Source organism: Dermochelys coriacea, chromosome 12 (genome assembly GCF_009764565.3).
Source record: "Dermochelys coriacea isolate rDerCor1 chromosome 12, rDerCor1.pri.v4, whole genome shotgun sequence".
Lineage (NCBI taxonomy): Eukaryota > Metazoa > Chordata > Testudines > Dermochelyidae > Dermochelys > Dermochelys coriacea.
In genome coordinates, this window is record NC_050079.1 from 10,278,924 (window position 1) to 10,301,935 (window position 23,012).

At 39.9% G+C, this 23,012-nt stretch overlaps 1 protein-coding gene across 4 annotated transcripts in view; it reads right to left on the reverse strand.

Annotated features, from left to right (window-relative positions):
- Positions 1-23,012, reverse strand: part of SMPD3 (sphingomyelin phosphodiesterase 3) — a 249,145-nt gene that overhangs the window by 51,971 nt on the left and 174,162 nt on the right. For all 4 annotated transcript variants that reach the window (XM_043495052.1, XM_038367870.2, XM_043495051.1 and 1 more), the window contains one exon: positions 15,734-17,359. In XM_043495052.1, coding sequence (XP_043350987.1) covers positions 15,734-17,077 — 1,344 coding nt within the window. In that variant the 5' untranslated portion in view covers positions 17,078-17,359. The remainder of the gene's footprint in view (positions 1-15,733; positions 17,360-23,012) is intronic.

A 23,012-nucleotide genomic window follows, 5' to 3' on the forward strand; every position in this document is an offset into this window, starting at 1 on the left:
CTGACAAGCATAGTGGTATGAGATTACAGCTATAATACTCTCTCCTTAACGACAAAAATTGTGTTTAGAAGCACTGCTGCTCAAATAAACTACTCAAATAGGGGCTTTCCATTCTGATATATAAGTAGACTCAATGGTGTTATTATTTTCAATGGAAATAAAGCATCCCAGATTAAGAACAGGAGCATGACACATAAATAGGACTTTATAATATATAGCACAGTAGGCTACGACTACAGGAAAATCCTTCTAATAAGGTTCCGTCAACATGGCTCAAATGCAAGGGAATGCTGAGAAATCTTGAGAAGAACACAGAGTGTGAGTTTGAAACACACAGAGTATGTGTTATAGACAGAGCTATTGAGAGAGGGAGAATCTGTATATCTATAAAAAAAGCTATATATCTATCTATCTATATATAAAAGCTAATAGAGATAGATACATATTGAGAGACAACACGTGTAGTAAAGGGAAAAAATGGAGTATCTAGTTTATCCCTGTGATTGGAGTAAGAATATTCCATTATACTAATCTCTCAATTTTTTTCATCAAATCATCTAATGAATACTTCTATCAATAGTGCCTCAACCATTTCCCATGGCAAAACATTTTCTAAGGGACATGTCTAAGACAGGGAAATTGACCAGCATATCTGAGCAATTTCTCCCCAGTAGGCAAACCCTAATTCCTATTGTTAAGAGATGTGTTCTATCTTCTCCCTTCAATTTCTCCTTTTTTTTCCCCCAAGCAATTGCTTCTCCTGATGCTATCTCAGCTCTTGTGACTAGGCAAAGCTATTTATATACTTAATTGAAGACTTCACTTTCAGGATTGGGTTCAGAAATCTTGCAGGACGCTGAAGTTACAACCTATCTTTTCAACTCGCAGTCAAGAGGCAAGACCATAAATCGAATACAATACTGAATTTGCTTTGGGCACCTAAGAGCCAGAATGGTACAAACATATTGGCAAGGATAAGAGCAACAAAATGATTGCTGGGTTGGAGGAATTCACTTATGAGGCATGAGTGAAGGGCTATATATACATTCCATCACCAAGCTACATTTAAGGGCTGACACGATGGTCATCTACAATTCCTGTAAAAACCAATAATGCAGAGGGATTATTGAGAGCATAAGGGGATGAAACTACCAGAAGAGAAAATTTAGATTGCATATCGGGAAAAATCTTCCTCATAGACCAATTAGACTGGAATAATCTCCAAGAAAAGTGGTGGAAATCCTATTGCTTGGAATGTAGCTCACAAAAGCTTATGCTCAAATAAATTTGTTAGTCTCTAAGGTGCCACAGTACTCCTTTCCTTTTTGCGAATACAGACTAACATGGCTGCTACTCTGAAACCTAGATTAGAAAAAGCACTTGTATTGCAGGAAAGAACTCTCCTATACTGGAATTGATTTAAGGTTGAAACAAGTCAAAATATTTTGATTTACAAATGGTGAACCACATCATGTCTAAAAAAGTATTTCAACATGTCCAAATTAAGTTGTTGAGTTTTGTCTGGAAATTTTCAGTTAAAATTTTTTGGTTGTTCTGCTCTTTGATTAGAAGTCTAAATTTTCTGCAGAATGCAGTCTTTTTTCATAAAAATTTCTTTTAGTCAAAACTAAATTTTCTATTGAAAAACAGCTGCAATGGAAAAACGTCAACCAGTTCTACTGGTGATTCCATTGCATTGCTATCCTATGGGTTAGGTGACCAAGCCTAATGACTCCGTGTAGCTTCCAAAGAAGATATATTTTATTCCTACACTATCTGCCTGTAGTCTCTCTTGGTTAGTTTAGATAGGTTCTACAAGATCTGCAAAAATCATTATTTTACTATTTTGGCAGCTTTCTGTCTCTCTTGCCTCCAGGGATCTGTTGTAGTTTCTAAAAGAGATAAATTATTAACATAACATAATTAATGTATTATTACTACATTATTTAAGCACATTAAATTTAAATAAATTACATGCAAGTTAAAATGTTAGTGAGATTAGCTCAAAACCCTCTTTGGTACCCATCCTACCAACTACTGCTCTGAGTTCATGTTACAGCAGTTGACTTCACATTGAAGTTGTGGGGAAAATATGATGCTGAAACAACTGCAAGGGAGAATAGGACTAGCAAGATTTGCAGGAGTTTTAAAGTGGAGTGAAGGGGGAAAGTGAAACTATTTGGATATGATCAATACCATTAACTGGCAATTACTGGCTCTGGAAAGGATACACCTATGTTCCATAATCTCTCCACCCATGCTCTATCCTTGTGGCATTTTAACTTCTCCCAAGCGCAAAAAGAGAAAGGATGGGGCTGGTAATTCAGACTTTCCTGTCACTAAAGAGGGAAAAATATCCTTCTTAAAGATATTAATTGTAACAGGGTGGAAATACATGGTATTAAAAACAGACAAACAAAACCCCCAAAATATACCAGTGTCTGACACATCCAAGCCTAGCAGACACTAAATAATTTTTGCATTAAAACTATATGATGACAGAAGTTGAGTGTGTAGAAAATATTTAGGTCACCTACCTGACTTAAATGGAACTGCTTTTAAAAGTTGCTTAAACAAAACCATGCATGGCAGTATATGCCCCTTTTATACATACTAGGATAACTGAAGGTATGGGGGTAACAGATTTATAAAAAAAACTCAAGAACCATCCCAGCCCTCAGCCCAGATCCCCAAATAATCTTTTATTCAGTTCACAAAATAAGTAAGCTAGATACCTTTATACATACATTCCCATCCCTTCCCAGTCCCAAATCCAAGATGGATTTCCTACCAATGCTGAAATCCATCTTGGAGCACTAGCAAATCTAAATACCTATTTTGGGTTGTCTGCTTTCCTGAACGTTGCGAGTTCCAGAGACCACTGATCTTAACTTCACTCCACACCTGCCCCTCCTTACTCTCTTCTCCCCAGCCCTGTCCTCTTCACTCCTTCCTTCTTCCATTCAGCTGATCCCATCCTAAGAAAACCCACCACAGTGCAACAAAAACCACAGTACAATTGCTGCCATCACACTGCTCTTTCTGCTTGTGGTTTCTACAACTTTTGCCATCTTTTGTCTGCCTTGTCTATTTAGATAGTAAGCTATTTGGGGTGGAGACCATTTACTATGATGTGTTTGTACTGCACCTAGCACAGTGGAGATGCATCCTTGGTTGGCCCTATCATAATAAAGATGATAATAAAATATGATGTCACTGAAGGAGGGACATGTTGGGCATCAAAAAGGGGGAGTTGGTTGTCAAGAAACTTGTTGGGTGTTGGTGAGAGGAAGCTGTTTGCATGAGAAAAGGGATCTAGGGACTGGGGTTACGGGACCTGTTGGGAAATAGGAGATAAGGTCAGGTGGAAAGGAAGAAGTTAGATGGTTTGGGAGGTGGGAAAGAGACTTCAAATGGTTCAAATGCATTGGAATAAATATCCAAACTACACCTTGTGAGCTTAGAACATAGGGTAACCCATTACAAGTACAAGCACTTAATGAATGTTCCACACTTCGGGAAGAAAGTTTCCAAATCAATCATACAAATAAAACTAAATGATGGTAACTTATGGTATCTGTAATCACATTACCACTTACTACAAAACATAGGTATTTGTTGAATGTGCTATTGAAACAGGGAGTCTGTCTGGAAAGAAACAGGAAGAGCTGGTGAAGGAGAGTGAAGAAACTTTATCAAAGTAAAAGCTATACAAATCACTAACATAAAAAGAAAATCTCTCCCTAGAGGGTGATTCAAGGAAATCCTCTTTGATCAGCTAAAAGAAACCTCCAGGAAGTGACAAATGTGAAAAAATGCATTTCAGAGCAGACTTGGAATAGAATCAGCTGCATTCAGAGTCATTGACTATCCTATAATCTATTATGGAGATATTAGTAGTAAATCCACAATTAAGGATGTGTTGTGCTGTGCACCTGAAGTAGAGATTAAAACTCTTCTTTTGAATGTATGAAAAATATAGCGTATCCTCACTAAAACTACAGCACTTACTCTGAAGAGTTTGAGTACAGAATGAATTTCTGAGGATTTACAAGTAAATCTATTCATTACTTTAGGAATCAAAATTCCTATGGGTTCATAAAGAAATTTAGCAACCAGTTTCAGTCTATTTTATTTTTTATTTTTTCTTTCCCCCAATGGCTCAGTAACAAAACACCTTCAAACTTCTGATATACTTAAAACTCACTGTAATCTTGTGCATTGTTTACATTAGAATATTTTGCTTTAGGACATATGGTCACTTTTTCTCATTATTCTTCATAGCTGAAAGTTTCTCTTTCAGGAGAGGCTGAAGGATACAACAATTTCCTACTGAGAATTCCATAAAGAACTGCCTTCTTTCAAAATGGCAGCCATCTTCCATCGTTCTCAAAGGGACTGAAACTACAGCTGCGCTCATTATCCTCAGTGGTTGTCTGAATGTCTTAACTCTACATTTACATACTCTTAAAATGTTTGGAATTAATTTAAGTTTAACCTGTGAATTTCCTGGGGCTATAAAGCTTATTTTTGAAACAATTACAACATCCCTGTAATTTACCTTAAATTGTGGATATTTACTCTTACCTTTAACTCTACTAAAACACAGTTTTTGTCTGGGAAATATGTATTTATTCTGGCAAATTGTGAAGCAGTGATCGTAGTTGCAGCCAAATCCAGCAATCCATCAGGACTAATTCGGTTTTAGCGGCTTTCTTGATACAGACGCATTATTAGGATGGGTTTCAGAGTAGCAGCCGTGTTAGTCTGTATTCGCAAAAAGAAAAGGAGTACTTGTGGCACCTTAGAGACTAACAAATTTATTAGAGCATAAGCTTTCATGAGCTACAGCTCACTTTTTTTCCACCAAATGCATCCGATGAAGTGAGCTGTAGCTCACGAAAGCTTATGCTCTAATAAATTTGTTAGTCTCTAAGGTGCCACAAGTACTCCTTTTCTTATTATTAGGATGGAATCCAACAAATTACACAACACGTTTCTCAAGAAATGCTGCTACAGGGTCAATAATCACATGGTCACCAAAAGCTTCGGTTGCATGATAAGATTGCCAGTAATGGACACAGAGTCAACATCCACATAGGTCATCAGAGGGCCCTAGACAGAGGTCAGCTTTAACTACCCAGGTATCTGTTGGAAAAGTAATACAGCAAAATACAAAATCTCCATTTAGTTCTTGCACTGTACTGGGGACAACTTCTATGTTCAGCAGGTTGGGGTAAGTAACCAGGAGGCCAGCCATTTTAGACTGGCTTCTGACTAACAGGGAAGAAGTGGTTGTGAATCTGATGGTAGAAGACAATTTGGGTGAAAGTGAACATGAAAGGATATGTAATTCTAAAGACAGGAAAGAGTGAGTACAACAAGGTAAGGACAATGGAGTTCACAAAAGTAGACTTTAACAAACTCAGAGAACTGGTAGGTAAGGTCCCATGGGAAGAAAATCTGAGGAAAAAAGGAATATAGGAGAGCTGGCAAGTCCTCAAAGAGACAACACCACAAAAACACAATAGCAAACTATCTCAATGCAAAGAAAAGATAGGAAAAATAGTATAAAGCCAATATGGTCCCAACAGTAGTTCTTTAATGACCTGAAAATCAAAAAGAATCCTACAGAAAGTGGGAACATGGTTAAAGGTGAATACAGAAGAATAGCAAAAGCATGTTGGGACAAAATCTAAAAGGGTAGGGACACAATTAGTTGTACTTAACAAAGCACATAAAAGGCAATAAGAAGGTGTTCTATAAATACATTCAGAGCAAGAGAAAGAAGAAGGGAAGTGCAAGTCCACTATTTGGTGTGGAACGAGAGGTAATAATGTATGACATCAAGAAGGCTCAAATGTTTAATACCTATTTTGTTTAACTTGACACTAAAAAGGTTAATTATGGCCAGATGCTTAACACAGTTAATATTAACAAGGGTGAAGGAATACAAGCCAGAACAGGGAAACAACAGGCTAAAGAATATTTAGATAAGTTACATGTATTCAAGTCAAAGAACCTGACGAAATTCACCCAGGAGCATTTAAGGAACTAGCTGAAACAATCTCGAAAATATTAGCGATTTTCTTTGAGAGTTCATGGAGGACAGGTGAGGTCCCAGAGGACTGGAGAAGGACAAATATAGTACCTCTCTTTAAAAAGGGGAACAATGAGAATTATAGACCAGTCAGCCTAACTTCAATATCTGGAAAGATACTGGAACAGTATCAATTTGTAAATACTTATAAGATAACAGGGTAATTAATAATAGGCAAGACGGATTTGTCATGAAAAAATCACGCCAAACCAACCGATTTTCCTTCTTTGACAGGATTACTGTCCTACTGGATGGGGGGAAAGCAATAGATGGGGTATATCTTGGTATTAGTGAGACCTTTTCACACAGTCACACATAACATTCTCATAAGCAAACTAGGGAAATGTGGTCTAGATTAAATTACTATAAAGTGGGTACAAAACTGGTTGAAAGACCATACTCATCCAATGAAGTGAGCTGTAGCTCATGAAAGCTTATGCTCAAATAAATTTGTTAGTCTCTAAGGTGCCACAAGTCCTCCTTTTCTTTTTGTGAATACAGACTAACACGGCTGCTACTCTGAAACCATACTCAGAGTAGTTATAAATAGTTCCCTGTAAAAGTGGGAGGATATATCTAGTGGGATCCTGCCGGGGTCAGTTCTGGGCCCAGTACAATTCAACATTTTCAGTAATGACTTGGATAATGGAGTGGAGAGTATGCTTATAAAATTTGTGGATGACACCAAGCTAGGAGGAGTTAGGAAAACTATCCTTATAGAGAGTTTAAGTACTGGAATAGGCTTCCAAGGGAGTTTGTGGAATCTCTATCATTGGAGGATTTTAAGAACAGGTTAGACAAACACAGGTCAGGGATGGTCTCTAGGTTTACTTGGCCCTACCTCAACATGGGGCTGGTGGCTGGACTAGTGACCTCTTGAGGTCCCTTCCAACCTTACATTTCTATGGACCAGATGGTGCTTGATCTGCAAGGAAACTACACTCCTTTTCTATATGTCATGCTTCTGCTGCTGCTACTATTACTAAACAATTATTAGTAGACACTGTGGATGAAAGCTCCATTAACTGGAGTCTCCTTTTCAAAGAAACTTCCACCTCAGAAGTTCTGAATTAAGATTAGGTGGTGGCATAGTTTTCCCACTCAAATGCAGGGCAAAATGCCATAGAACACACTGCTCTATGAGAAAAACTATGGGTGTATCTACACTTCAATGAAAGACAGCTGCGGTTTGTCTGAGTCAGTTGACTTGGGTTCAGGGGTGTTATAAAACTGCAGTGTAGACAGTAAGGCCTGGGCTGGTATCCAGGCTCCATGAACCCCATGAGGAAGATAGGTCTCAGAGCCAGGGCTCCTGCCCTGAGCCTGAATATCTACACTGCTATTTTTAGCCCTGTGGCCCAAGCCCCACAAGCCCAAGTCAGCTTATCCAGGTGCTGTCACAGTGTAGAAATATCTTATGTCGATGAGAACTAGGGATCCTAGAAATCTATTTGCCATAGAAAAATGCAAAATTTGCGTTTTTACAGGGAATCTTTAGTTTTTACATTTGGTAAAAAAAAAAACAAAAAAACCCCACCATATACAGTAGAACCTCATACCGCCAGTGCTCAAACAGGAATATGGGAAACTGATGCTTCAGGGCCGGGCGGCAGTGCTCCCACAGTCAGATTTCATTTTAGTTGTGGAAATTTTTATGTTTTTTCATTGAAGAAGTTCGGGGTTTTTTTCCATGGAAAACTAGGATCTCTGATGAGAACTTATAAATATTTTCTTATCTTTGACCTATCAGCAAAAACATTGATTTATAAAGAACAGGCCACTGTCAATAGAGAAATATACAAGTTTCTGAGTTTATCTAAACCATTACATAAACTTGTTTCTTTTAAGCCATTTTCCTGTTCTATGCAGTAACATTGTATTTGTAAGCATCTATGAAATAGACACAAATACATAGTAACTGAGGACATGCTATATTCTGTAGCATGTTGTGTGCAAGTAAAGATGTCCACATACCAGGACACTTCATTACAGCACTGTGCTATTCTTTGTTCAGAAGAGGAGAGAGACCAGGTGTTAATATTAGCCAGAATGTATTATAGTGAGATGGGGAGCTAACAGCCTATTGAGATCCCCAACTTGTACCATGGTAGGAAAGAAGCTTAGGTCATAGGATACAAAATGATATCACAATGCAGACATAAAAAATATCAAATATCAGAACCCAGCTTGGAAGAGCATTGGAGTTTCAGTGGCAGGGAAGTGGACAAATATTATGGCACACTCTTGGGTGGAACAAGTGGATAAGACAAAGTCCATGCTTAAAAGAGGTTGCGGGTAAGACCTCACCTTCTGACAAATACAGTGCACTGTTTGTTCAGAAAAAAACGGTTTGATTTTTCCCCCTTACCTAGTGGAGATTTAACACATTCTCTTTTATATAACATTTATGATACTATGTTATTCTTCAGCTGAGTGTAGGACAAAAAAAAGTGCGTGCCCATGTGTGTGTGTGTGAATGTACTCATGTTAAAGCAAAGTTCATGACTATCATGTACATGCACAAGGTCCCACTTGTATTTACTTTCATCCAATCAGGAGGCAATCTGGCTTATCAGACAGCATCATGAGCACAGAAGAGCATGTGAGCCAGTCATACTTTGCAAAGATATCTCTCCCCTTTTTGTAGTGAAACAGCATTAAAAGCTATGACAGGAAATGTAAAATCTGCAAAAGAGTCCAAGGTTGTTTCCCGAGGGAACAAATGGGGAACTCTGTACTAGAACACAATGTCACCAAATCCAAGGCAGAGTCTTGCAGGGCCCAAGTTGTCAGAGTATGAAAATGGATTGGTTTTCCGGCGTGTTTGGTAACTTTTTCTCATTAGTCTTCAGTGGCAGCAGAGACCAGTTGATTTAATGCATTACATATTAAATTGTCTCTTAGATGTGAGTAGAATTTTCTTCTCCTAGATCTCTTTTATTATGTACCAAAGGGACCTTCATGTTTGAGATGGAGAACACTGCCAGAGGTTCAAGGGAACAAGGTGCTGGGTTGACCGTTCTGAAGACTTAAGTTCTCCACTTATCCACAGAACATGGAGCATACAGGAAGCAACAGTCCCTCACTGCCTTGCTAATACATAGGCTTGGCAGGATTCTATTTAAATTGAGAGATGTCAGTAAACATGGATTTCAGCTCACACACCGAAATCGCAAAAAAAATTCCAACAGTAATTCCAACGGTGACTCGGTGCAACACCTTGCGCATGCAGTGATCGGATGTCACCGACCCTGCAGCAGCGGAGAGAACCCTCTGTAGCCCTGTGGTTATGGGAGGGAGGGAGGCAGGGAAGGACAATGGAGCTGCAGATGGCTCCTTGCACAGCCACAGGCCAGTGACACCGGAATCCTACAGGCACAAGGTGTGTGGAAGGCTGCAGTCTTGGCAGGGCAGAGCAGAGACCCCAAGCTAGGGCCATGAGGAGAAGGCCAAACTTCAACTGTGGAGGAGGCCATCCCATCCTGCCCAGGGACGGAGCCGTTCCAAGTGGGGAGGTATCCCCAGTGACCGGAGGCTCATCTCTCTCTTCCTCCTCCTAATCCTAATCCTGGCCGGGGGTCTCTGCTCTGCCCCAGCAGGACTGCAGCCTTCTCTACACCTTGCACCTGCTGGGATCAAGTGTCATCAGCCCTTTGCAGCTCTGCTGTCACAGCCCTGCTCACTTACTCACCAGCCAAGAGTGTTGGAGCCCACTTTGGGCAGGAACTGTTCAGCAGTGGGGTGGCCTCTCCCGCAGCCCAGAGCTTGTTTTCCTCCTTGCAACCCTGACCCAGGGTTTCTGCTCTGCTGGCCCAGGACTACAGTTTCCCCTGCACATTCTGCCCAGATGTCTTCAGCCCCGCTACCCCACAGGGAGCCCCCTGCAGCCCTCCTATCAGTTCTGGCAACCCCCTGTAGCCCTGCTGTCAGCGCTGCCCTAGCCCTAATCCCAATTCTACCCCCTCCATTTCCCACAACTGTAAAAATAATTAAAAATCAGGAAAAATAAAATAATCAGTATCAATTGTCAAAATTTGAAAAATAATAAAAATTGAGTTCTGCCAAGCCTATTAATATGCCTTAATCTTGACCTGGAGATATCACTTTCTACGGAGGAGAAATTAGTTCAAGCTTCCATCCTCAATCCATGGTCTAGCTCATGAAATTGCCAGCCAAAGTGCCAAGAATGATGGTGGCTTCTATGATGGACTATAAAGTCCACCTTTACACAGGCCTATGAAAAGCGGTCAGCTGGCATCAAGTCAGCCACCACTGATCAAGGCTAGGTTTGAACCAATATTAAAAGGCTCTGGATTCCATTTCTCTCTCTCTAGTTCTGGTTCAGCCACTGACTTACTACGTTACCTCGAATATGTCACATCAGCTTTTTGTGCCACAATTTCTTCTTCTGCAAAATAGAGATAATGATACAGACCTTTCTTTGTGAAGTGCTTTGAGATCTATGGATGAAAAGCACTAGGTAAGAGCTGAGTGTTTTACAGATACTACTGCTGATACTTCAGCTATCTATAGCCCCAGATAAACTATATTGTTTGTCTACACAAATCTCTCAAAATCCAGAACTTCACAATCAGGGGCAGGGTAATCCTAATTTATACCAGAGCTCCCTCTTCACTGGAAAAAGGGCTTATTTCAAAGATGCAAGTGTGTGAAAGTAGGGAACTTTTTCGTGAAATAGTCTCATTTTGTAATGCAAAAGCCACTCAAATTTCAAACAGTTTTGAATTTAATTTGAATGTAATCTAGCTTCATGCTGCATTTGCTGTATAGCAGGGGACACATGGTACCAATAAAATAAGACACACACCCACACCCTCCTTTCCCCTGTGAACATTCTTCTGATTTTGGAAGCTAGCTTTTTTTCTGAGAGTCTGCAAGGTTTAAGCATTTGTCATCATGATGGATGGAAACTGTACATGATTAAATACATAACCCCATGACACTTGCCCCAATCAACTCTTCTTCCCCTCCCCTCCCTTCTCCCTCTCCCCTACAGTACGGAGGGCATTCCTCTTTTATCTTGAGAGCTGAATCTGTGGAACAGGAGAGGTAAGAGGATGACTCTGAAGTACTATTCTGTTTTTGAAAGAGATAGCTTTCCTCTTCCTAAAATGGCAGCATGTTCTCCTTTCCAGATGAAGCAGACAGAATCTAATCACACAGTCCTGCAATATGCCTGCCTGCATAAAGAGTAATTTTAACTCCATCCCTGACATTAGAATGGGGAGCAGCTAGGCTCTTCCTCAACAAGACTACATGGACTCATGCTGAGATAAACCCTTAATTTAAATCAGATTAGGTTGGATATGGTCCAAAGCAATGTGGGAATAACTACTAGCAAATGAAAATCTTAAACTGGAAACTAGTGACATCCAGTTCCAATCAGGGGCTCCCAAATGACTATGGATAATCAAAACAGGATCTAAAGAATGTACTTTGTGAGAAGATAGATGAGGATTGCTTGGGAACATATTTGCAAAATGAGCATGTGGGGGACAGCAAGTTGAAGAGGGGTTCCAGGGAGCATTTGGAGGCTGAGAATGAAGAATGATATGAGACTAAGAAGAGCCAGATGATGAAGCCAGATGATGTAAAATTAGTGGAGAATAGGACTGCCAGACACATGGCGTTATGTCAGGGATATTTTCCATGTTATAACCCTTGTAAGACACACAATGTTCCAGCTTGAAGGAAATAGGCAGCTGATTACCTCATGGCCATGAGGCTCCCCCATGGTCAAGGGAGCAGCTCAGATGCTGCTCTCCTGTATTATCTTAAGTATGGTCACCATATTTTCTATGAAATAGTTAATTTGAAAAGATATCTTTCAGGTATGGCAAAAAAAACTAGTGTCTTACAATCAGACAGATTTTATGCTGATGACGTGATGATTTAATTTAGTGCTATCCTATGAAATCTCATTACTATTGTTCCAAACACAACAAAATTAATTATGTCACTCCGTGATAAGAGCTCTAGAGCTTTACAACACCAATTGTCCTCCAGGGTATGTTCCATTGCACGGTATTTGCTTCCTGCAGGAAATACACTTCCCAGCTGCAGAGATGTCTGCAGGACTATATGTTCTGTACAGATGCAGACATCCCCGTATAAACCCTTATCTAAAGCCCATTGAAATCAGTGGAGATTCCTGCTAACTTCAGTGGTCTTTGGCTCAGGCCCATAATATCCAAGCCCCTCATTTGTTGTAGGTTATTGTTTCAGTAATACATAAACTCTGCTGTTTGCGAAGTGTTACAAACTTTTTTTTTTTTACTAAATAAGCTGTGTCAAAGCTAAACTATATAGGTCATCCTGCATCTTCTCATGAAAGAAATGATCTGTGACCACTTAATGTACAATTCAAACTGAAAAGCATTTCATAGTACAGAATACACTTAATTCAGAATAAAAACATTTGGGGAATAAAATACAATATGTCAGAATCACACAGGCATGAAACAAATATTGTTTTCAAGCTGGGTCTGAGATGTGTACCAGTTTAAGTGATCTTGGCCCTTCTGAAATCTTTATAGTAAATTGGTCCCTCATCCCCTGCTAAACTGTGACTTTAAGAACTTGAATCAATAATTAAGTCTATTATCCCAATGGTATCTGGAAAAGAGGCTTAATTTTCTGCAAGGGGAACGGAAACACTGCTGACTTCCTAGCAGGGTAACAAATCAATGACGCAGCAATGGGCAGTTGAAAGCAGATTAAAAACAATCCCTTAATCCTTAATATATGCACAAATTGAAGTGGAATCATTGTGACCTGAGTAGTTTCCATATTGTAGAGAGTTTATACTCGTTTTATGTATGCAGGTCTGAATGATGACAGAACAGACTTTAGTTCTTTTTTTATTGATAAACATACCACAGGCTACAAAATTAAGATCCAAAATGTGAACCTCATTAGCTCACGGTGTACAGACATCCGATTTTGGTTCTGTAATATGTAATATATATTAGGAATGGTAAATGATTACAAATTATATACCATATGTATGTGTACGTTTGCTTATCTTCTAATTCCCATATTTAAAGGTTCTGATTTGATTGTTATTAGGGTTTACTAAAACATTCTATCAGCTATCCATCCACCTGTAGACCTTGTAGAAAAAATTACAGGAGCTCCCATTGTTCATTACTTGCATTGAACCTTATTAAGCTGTACTTTCAGTCTCTTATTCTTAATGATTACTGCAACAATGGATTTTGAACAATCTAAAGTGCACTTTTACAAGAAAAATGTATCTGCTTTGAGCCCTTGAAACATTTTATTATTTGCAAATGAAACCTTGGACTTAAATTATTGGGAGAAAATTCTTAAACTGGAGGTATGTGTGGCACTCTGTACCTCAAAGCAGCACCCTGGAACCCCCATATTCACCACTGTCACATAATGATGATATGTTTTGTACAAGGTAAGCCTTGTGAGATATCATTTTAAAATTCTTGATCCGTTGAACTTTAATATCCTGTTGGATTGTATGTGCTATCATTGTATGTGAAGTAATGAAGTTTTCTACTGTGTGTGTTACTGAAATATGTTTGAGGTTGGGAACACTCACAACCAGCCTTTCAGATACAACAATGGAGTAGCCAGATGTGCTCATGGTCTGTTAAAGGGAATCCACACTCCCAACCATCCCAGAAGGCTTCTCAGAGACATCATGTAGACTATGGAGGCTGCTTGACCAATGGGGGTGAATCTCCATGTCACAAGCATAGATCTTTCCAGCACGCTGGAAGAAACTATCAAGAGGGGAAGTGACATTATGACTTAGCCTCACTCTCCCCATAACTCAACACCTGGAAACATGTCTGGAGGACAAAGACTTTGAACTGGGGAGGATGGTCCTGGGCTGGAGGAGAATTCCAGCCCGAGTACTGAAGATCTGTGGCCTGTTTATACTATCAGGATGAGACACTGCTCAATTCAAATCCTGTTTAGATTCTAGAACTCAGATAGCAAATTTATTTTTATTTCTTAGATAACCAACCTTGAGCTCTGTACTTACTACTTATAATCACTTAAAATCTATATTTCTGTAGTTTATACCTTTGTTTTATATTTTACCTAAAACAGTGTGTTTTGGATGAAGTGCTTGGGAAATCTCAGCTCAGTTTACAAAGGCTAGTGTGTGTCCTCTCCACATCGAGGAAGGGGCAGACTGGGTAATGAACTTACACTGGTCAGGTTTCTGTCCAGGGCAAGATAGTACAGTTCAGAGGTGCAAGGCTGGGTAGCTGGGGGGAATTTGCTGGAGCCTCTCTATTGTTGGATCATGAGTGGCTAGGAGAAGCATTCGTGCAACTCAGTTGGGTGTGTCCCTGCCTGTGGATGTCTGCGTAAGTGCAGTACCTGCCAGAGGCTTTTAGCTTTCCAATAGCATCACAGTGTAAGAGGGAGCCCAGGTTGGTGGGACAGGATGACTCAGCAGGCCCACAGTCCAGGTTGCACCCTATACTATGTCAAAGGCCAGAACCTGAAATCTAATATTCCTGGAGATTTTTGGATACATTTGGATTAGAAACCCTGGATCCGAGTCTAGCCTTACAGTTTTGGTTCTTGTTCAAATCCAAAATGAGAAGGGGTGTGCTTTCTAGTTTCCAGTGAGATATACAGCCAGTCTCATAAGAATTCAACACAATATGTTGCCAGTCTTGCAAAACCAGCTCATTTTATGGAGATGTCTACTATTTGCCTCCTCTGACTTTGACAAGCACAACTCTTTACTTCAAATCATATATTCTCACAATTATCATCTTATTTAAATTAATTGTCCTAAGAAAGTGAAAAAAACATAATGCTCCCAAACTTCTGATGTGGAAAATAAAATGGGCAGCTGCACTCTGATTGTAGAAAACTGTCCTCCCAAAAGAGAAGCATCTCAGACCTGCTCTCCAAAGCCTGGGAAATTTTACAAGACAACCTTCTTGAATAATCACTACATGAAACAGGTTCCCCAGACTTTTTGGTCCACTCGTTTTGCACTTGGTACTCACCACTGTCCTCCACTACATCTTTTACTCTGCATAAACTACTATCATAATTTTCAGTGCCAAACATTTTCCTTTGATTTTGCTTACTTCTTTATCAACTGTCACCTCACACAATGGGAGAGGCATCATTACATGCTAAAAAGACAGTTCACATACCTCTTGAAATAATTTTAGTTTTTGTTTTGTTTTGAGGCTGCCTGTCCCTCAAACATCCCCAGTTTGCTCTGTAAACACACAGTGCGAGTGAATTTGTTAGTGTCATTTCCCTCACCTATTAATGTGTCTCTCGAGGCTTATTTAAAGCATACATGTTTTATTAAAAAGAGATTTCATCAAAATGAGAGCAAAATCCCAAGAGAACAGCTTGATACTTTGACACCCTTAAATCTGAACTCAAACCCTAGCCCCAAATCTTCAACGTTTCATGCACGTCTATCACCTTAGTACATTCCTTAAACCACAGATTCTAGCCCAAATGTAATCCAGATCTGAAAACTGCTTCTCTGACCCATCTCTAACAGAATTTATTGACCAACAGTACAGGTGATTTATAACCAAGCATGTACTAGAGACAATTACGGGTTTCAAAAAGAAAGGGCCTTACCTTGAGAAACAAGGCCCCCTTGGAAGCCAAGGAGTCCGTTCCTTTTCCATTGGGGTAACAGTGATAGGCAGCATCCATAACTGGGTAGCGGCTGGCAAAAAGCAGGCCACTGTTAACAAACTTAAAGCTACAGCAGCCATGGCAGCCATAGACCCCAACATCATATAGAATGTATTCAAAATAGTGATGGAGCTGCTGTTTCAACTTCTCTGCTGCTCTTTTGTCAAACACTTCCTGCAAACACAGGAAGTCCAAGTTGGCAGGGAAGAAAGCAGAGATCTCATGGTCAAAGATTTCATCCATATGCTTCTTTTTCCTCACAGAGGTCTTCTTCATGACCGAAGCTTTGTAGAGGAGCTTGTTGTTGATGTTACTTTGGTCCACTGTTCCATCTCCAATGCGAACCTTAACCAGGGACTCTCGTGAGGCAGTGTAGCTGTCTAAACTCCCAGAATCTCCTTCTTTCTGTTTATGGTTGGGTATTTGACCCTTTGGGCTCTCTCTTTCACCTTCCAATGAGTGTTCTGCTGGGCTACTGATATTAGCCTGGCCACTAATGGCATCTGCTTCTGGGTCTGAAATGTGGCCATTATCCTCTCCACTTATGCACACGATACATGTGTTGTTGTCCTCTCCCTCATTTAGTTCCCCTCCAGTTTTAGCATCTCTGCTATCCTCACTGTTATTTGAGCCAGAATTATCTCCCTTGTACTCCATAGATGATGTCCTTTTGATGCCTACATTGACAGCACGATTAGTGCTATCTCCAACTTGGGGAGAGACCAAGCTGCTGAAACTGGCTGCACTGATGGACGTGTTAGTGGGGGAATCTATATATATTTTTATCTGTGGTCTGCTTGCCCCATTTCTGATTCTCCGCCCAATTTCTCTAGCCCGTGCCTGTGTGTTGAACACATTGTTAAATCTTGCCAGAGAGTCTGGTAGCAGACAAACATTGGCACTACCAAAGCAGAAGCTTTTCCCATTGCCTGTAGCTTTCCATTCAGTAAGTAGTGTAGCTCCATTGACCTGGCTCTTGTCTTCTAGCCTGGAGTAGATATATGGCCTTCTAGCTGACTGGAGAGGTGACCATAACAAGAAGCCAATCAGGGCAAAAGGAAGAGATGCCACCAGCAGTGCCAAGTAGATGGGAGTGGTAATAATGATGCAGAGTGCTTGAAAGTAGCATGGATCATCTGCCCTTTGACGTTTCTCATAGGTGGTAGGAACAAAGGAGGCCACAAGCCTATCTGCAAACCAATAACATGGGAAAATCAGGCCCCAGGAAAAGGAATGCAGAACTGATAGAAAGCTGTTGGGAAATGGGGAAGTGTATAAAACCATTGCAACTCAGTTATGACAACACTTCAGGGACTACTACATGATGTCACTGTCAACCGTCCATCAGAACACTGGGGTGGAGGTCAAGGAAAAATTGTCCAGCCAACAGTTTGGGTTTCCAAGTGTAGTAAACACTTATCACCTTAAGAGCACCATTTCACTTTGTCAAGTACGAGGGAAACAAGGCCACTGTCTCTCTGTCTTTTTGGCACCTATATTCTTCAGAGGAGGTCATTGCTCACTGCAAGGTACCATAATGAATCTCAGGTGGGGCAGATGAAAAACCTGTAGAGACAAAAAAGTAAAAATATACTTAATATTTACTCAAAGTTTGAAGCATGTCCCCCCCCACGCTAGTTTTTCTTCTAAGTCAATGGTTATTTTCCTTTTGGTTGCTGTCATTTCATTCTAAATGGCAATGTGACTGTCTGCTAAACATTGGGTGATATCTTCTTTCAGCTATATGATGTAAATCTGCAATAACTCCATTCACTTGTACTTCTGAATCTGGCTCATTCAATGCAAATGAGTTTAAGGTTACCATGAAAATTATAACACTGAATTCTCTGCTGTTGCAAATTTAATGTCTTAACCTGAGTACTACATTAGCAGGTTTTTCTAAATTTTATAATCTCTCTCTCCTTGAGGCTGCACTGTTATTTAAATCAAATATATCTACATCTCATCACATTCTATTTGCCAGTTATTTGTAGGTAGTTGTAAAACAGTATTATATTTAGCATCTTATCACTTAAGTTAATTAGTCTTGGAGTGACATAAAAGTCCTTGGATGAACAAGAAAATATTTATGTGATGAGGGTTTGAAGGCAAAGGCACATTGTGATAAAGAGCTGAGAACAATTTGATGCTTGTTTACCAAAATGAAAAAGTCTTAGCTATACTGTTCTCTAAAATTTGCATTAGAGTAACAACAGTTATGGCAACTCCACTCTGCTCAAACCGAGAAACAGGGGAGTTAACCAACAGGTGGACAGCAGTGAAGACAGGAAAAGGTAAATAATCAGTACAGCCATGATAAAGGAGCATGAAATAAGAGAATAAGATCATGGATAAAAGGATTTTATATCTTTACCTTGGGTGAAACAAATTTAAATCAGTGTCTTTGTCAACACTGCTAGTAAGACTGTGAAGTGACAAGTGTTTATTAATTTTTGGAATAAAATTCCCTTCTATAATTGATTTCTATAATTCTAAAACCTAGAATTTGTACAGTATTAAGCCATGCTGACTAAAGGCATAGCTACCAAATGAGAAAGAGAGGGGATATAGTGAGCTATGTTACAATGCTCATCTCTTTCCTTTCGTACTTGGGGAGCGGACAAGATGAGGATTGCAAGAGAATATTTATTGGCATGGTCAGAGTTAATATTTGGGGCTGGATCCACTGATGACTGCTTGGGCACTGACAGTGAATTTAAGTGGTTTAGTGCATATTTAGGTCTTCTAATGGACATTTCTACTAAATGTGTTACAGCAAGCAAAACCATTGTATAGGAAGAATAAGTCTAGCTATTGAGAGAGTGACCATGTGCAGAAGCTTGGGTTAGACACTGCACTGATATACTATTGGAGGAAAAACAAACACAGTTCCTCAATTTTCTTTCACTATGTAAATTTCCCTCCCATTGGGCCAAGCTCTTAGTATTGATTTATGTTGCCACCGCTAACACATTTCTTTGCTATGCTTAATATGAAGAACCAGACAGCAGCCTCAGAGTCTCCTGTACAGGTCAACGGTAATAATAAAAATAAGACCGTTATAATTTGTGGTTTCAATAGTTCTTCCTCTTTCCCAGCCATGTTATCCGTTTAAAAGGGATGAGAAATTTTTCCCTAGTTCTAGGTATTCTTTCCATTGTGATAAGACCTTCACATCACATTTCTAAAATCAGAGTCTTGAAACCAATGATCACTGAGGTGAACTGGAATTCCTCTCTTTTCACACAAAACTATCATTGGCAATGAGCCTGTTTTGTTCTGGGAAGTGCATACAAAAATCTAAATTACCCAGTCATTAGGCTGAGTTTCTTTCTACATGACAATGCCTTGCAAAATCCGACCACCATATTAGAGAGGAAATTTAAGTTCCTCCCAAAAATTACATTTCAGCCCTACTCCTTCTTCCACACAGGTAAAAGACTGAACTTCCATTGACTTTAGCGATAGTACAGGAGGATCTGAATCTTTACTAAGGATGTGGAACTTTCCCTCTTATTTTAATTAAAAAATGGATGTCTAGAGTGCTTGGTTTGGAGGCTGCAATAAGATTCATTTTTGCAAATCTTTGTCTGATCCTTCTCTGGAGCAAAGAGCTTAGAAGTCTAAGCATCAGATCTGAATCTGTTTCTAGATTCCTTGGGACCACAGGTTAAAGTTTCAGCATCACCTCAGTTATTCAACCTTTTGAAGCAAGGTGTGCAAGAAACTCAGTTCAGTTTTTACTGTGTAGAAGTCAGATGGATGAGACTTCAAGTCAATTCCTATTTAGAAATGCACTTAAGCATATGCTTAAACTCCTATTGACTTAAATGGGACTTCACCACATGCTTAAATGCTCTGCTGAATAAGATGCCTGAAAGCTGAAGTTCTTTCTGTTCTATGTGAACAGTAAAGATCCCATGAGAGTGTTCATAAAAGCAGTGGTTTCCCCTTCAACCAAAATTCCATCAGCTTGAAGCTCCTCTCATTTACACTAGTGGAATAACTATTTAAGTCATTGGTAATACATCAGCAAAAAACTGAGAGGAGAATCTGGCCCACCATCAATGCTCCACACAAGTACGGATATAGCGACACTAGGAAGAGGGTTCAAATGAAAAATTAAAAGGAGTCCCTTTCCCTAAATAGCTGACACCAAGTCGTCTCTTTGAGAAGAGTCATATTCTTCCCATCACTCAAAAGCTAACCACACCCTTTGCTAACATCAGGAGGCCAACATTATTCACTGGAGTTTCAGTGAGCCCTACAAGTCTCTCAGTTCTGTGGGCCGACTGAACTGCTCCAGCCTCCCAGAATCTGACTGAGAAGTGTAAATTTTTTTTTAAATCAGCTCAACCCATTTTTTCATAATCTCATAAATAACATAAAATCAGTTACTCAATTTAAAGAAAAGTCTTATTTTGCAAGTGTTAAGCAACTGATTTACTATTTACCATCCAACAGTTGTTGGAACTTTGGGGTGGTGCTGATGGAGAAAAACTAATAAATCTGCTCTCCGGAATTTTTCCAGAAGATTTTAGGGCTTTTAAAATAATGTAATGAGACTACACAGAGAGGCGTCTTTCCAGTCTGGTATGTACAAATCAAAGTAACTTAAACCTCATCCAATTATGTAATTATCCAGTAGACCAGAAGATGTGTGAAGAACCCTCTCTAATCTACTGGGTACTTAAAATGTTTTTTTAAAACCCCTGCCTAATTACATAATTACCCAGTAGGCCTGAAAGGCTCTAATCTGCAACAGTCTCCTGGATAAACAACACACAATTGTTTTGGGCCTGGGAAGAGAGGGTGGAACATGGATTTATATTCCAGTTTTCTCTCTAATGATATGTAACATTTTGGTGGGACTGATTCTGTTCCACACTAGAAACTCAATTTGAATTTAATCTTTCCCTCTCTTTTCTACCTTTTTAAAAATACCATACCAAACAAGTAGAACTATGGATAGAGACATAATTTATCACATCAATTTTCCTTGGACAAAAGCATCCTTAAATAGATCATGGTAGATCCAATGGCTCCCAGGGGAAATATGATTCCTGGTGTCAAGTTTTGTAAATAATATAGTCAACACCTACTGGATGACAGGACACAGTAAAGCTTACTAGAGTAGGCCTTCACACACTCAATGCAAGTCTGTTATGGACTTAAGGGTCAATAAATTGCATATTAAGTATTCTTCAAGTGAGCCATAATATGATCAATGAAAAGGGCTTCACCGAGTTGATTATACAAGCATAAAGAACTATTGCATTCAACATGATCTCAATATGCTGTTGTATAGCTATATTTTTTAAAAAGGAGATCTGTACAAAAATATTGTTGACTATGACTTCTGATGGCAAAAGCAAATCAATTCAGAGGAAGGGCTGAACTGTTTTAACAAAAATGTAGAACTTTGTAAACAAGAAGGACTGCGGCAGCACATGTCCTACCTATTGCACACAAACATACAGAAGGACTGGGAACAAGCTAGCCCTAACTAAAAATACCTCTCACAATACCCAGAGACAGTAAAATATCCCCATTTTACAGAAACAAAGAGAGAAGTTAAGTGATTTCCCTGCCAGAGAATCAGTGGGAGCCAAGGACAGACAAACCCCAGATCTCTGACTTTCAGTGCTGTACCTTAGCCACCAGAACATGCCCCCGCCCACCCATCACCTCCAAGATGCACAAAGAGCAAATGAAGCAACAGAACAAAATAGGGGAAGAAATGTGAAATTTGTGCCACTCCAGCCCTCTGCAATGCTAAGAAGGAAAGGGCTCTGTATGCATCTGCGGCACTTTGTGGTTTTCAAAACATGAACAATGACGTCAGTAATATTTCTCCTAGTGCAGTGGTTTAAATGGAACCTGAGGCTAAGTGCATAATTCCTCATGTTGTGGGATATTACTTGGTAATCCAAAGCTTTATTCACAGGGGTTGGAAGGATTAAGGGAGAACTAAAGATTGTGCAAGGAAATGTATTCTTAAAGCATACAGAAGGTAAACAGCAGTTGTCTTCAGTTGTTTACTAAGTGTTTGAAGTCTTAAAAAAAGAACAATTTATTTCTTAAACCTGTTGGTGTGGAAGTTCTTGGTTGAAGTGATAACAAGGCAACTGGTGAAAAGATTTCAACTAAAGATTTTTAGAATTAGTATTTTCTGTTATCTAGAGTGCCCTTAAAATACACTAAAAAGAAGGTGAGGTAATATCTCTTATTGGACCAACTTCTCTTGGTGAGAGAGACAAGCTCTAGTGGTTCCTTGGGTTGTTTATTTGCATGTCTTATTAATTTAACAATAGATGCACCTACTAAAAAATTAAATTAAAAATTCCCTCACTACTTGCATAGTGATTTGATGAAGAGTTAGGAGCTTTTGAAAATTTTACTGTAAGTGATTTGGGAGCATATGTCCCCTTTTCAAAAGCACCTAAGTGACTTAGAAGGTTACATCAAATTGGCTTACAGTGAATTTAGTCTCCGAACTGCCTTTTTTGAAAATGGGACTTAAGCTACTGAAATAAATAGTCCACTGGTTTGATCCACTATGGCAGGTCCTATGCGAGTCAGCTTTACCACAAAGAGAAGCATCGTCTGCAACCACAATACCATTTAAGGTTTCTGAATTACCATTCTACAATCAAATTTGCATGACTGTAAAGGGTAGAATTTTAAAAAGCTCTTAAAATCACTCAAGTCAATGAGATTTAAGCTCCTAAGCAACTTGGGAGCAGTGTTCCCTCTAATTTTTCCCACCCATGTGTGAAATGAATTTTGTTATGTGCACCAATATGGTGGTGATGTGTGACATATCACCTCCATATTGGTGCACATAACAAAATTCATGTGGCGGGGTGGGACCAAGGCGTTCGGAGTATGGGAGTGGGCTCAGGGCTGGAGCAGAGGGTTGCGGTGCAGGAGAGTGGTGAGAACTCTGGCTGGGTGTGCGGGCTCTGGGGTGGGGCCAGGGATGAGGGGCTCAGGGCTGGGGCAGAAGGTTGGGGTGCAGGGGGGTGAGGGCACCACTTGGGGTGTGGGCTCTAGGGTGGGGCTGGAGGATGAGGGGTTTGGGGTTCAGTGGGGCTCCCCGAGGCACCGGTGGGGATATAGGACTCCCCCCAGCAGCATCTGAGTTGGGGGGGAGAGGCGCTTCTCCCCCGGCCGTGACAGGTCCAGGCCAGGCTGGGTTGGGGCGCCTGTCCCCTGG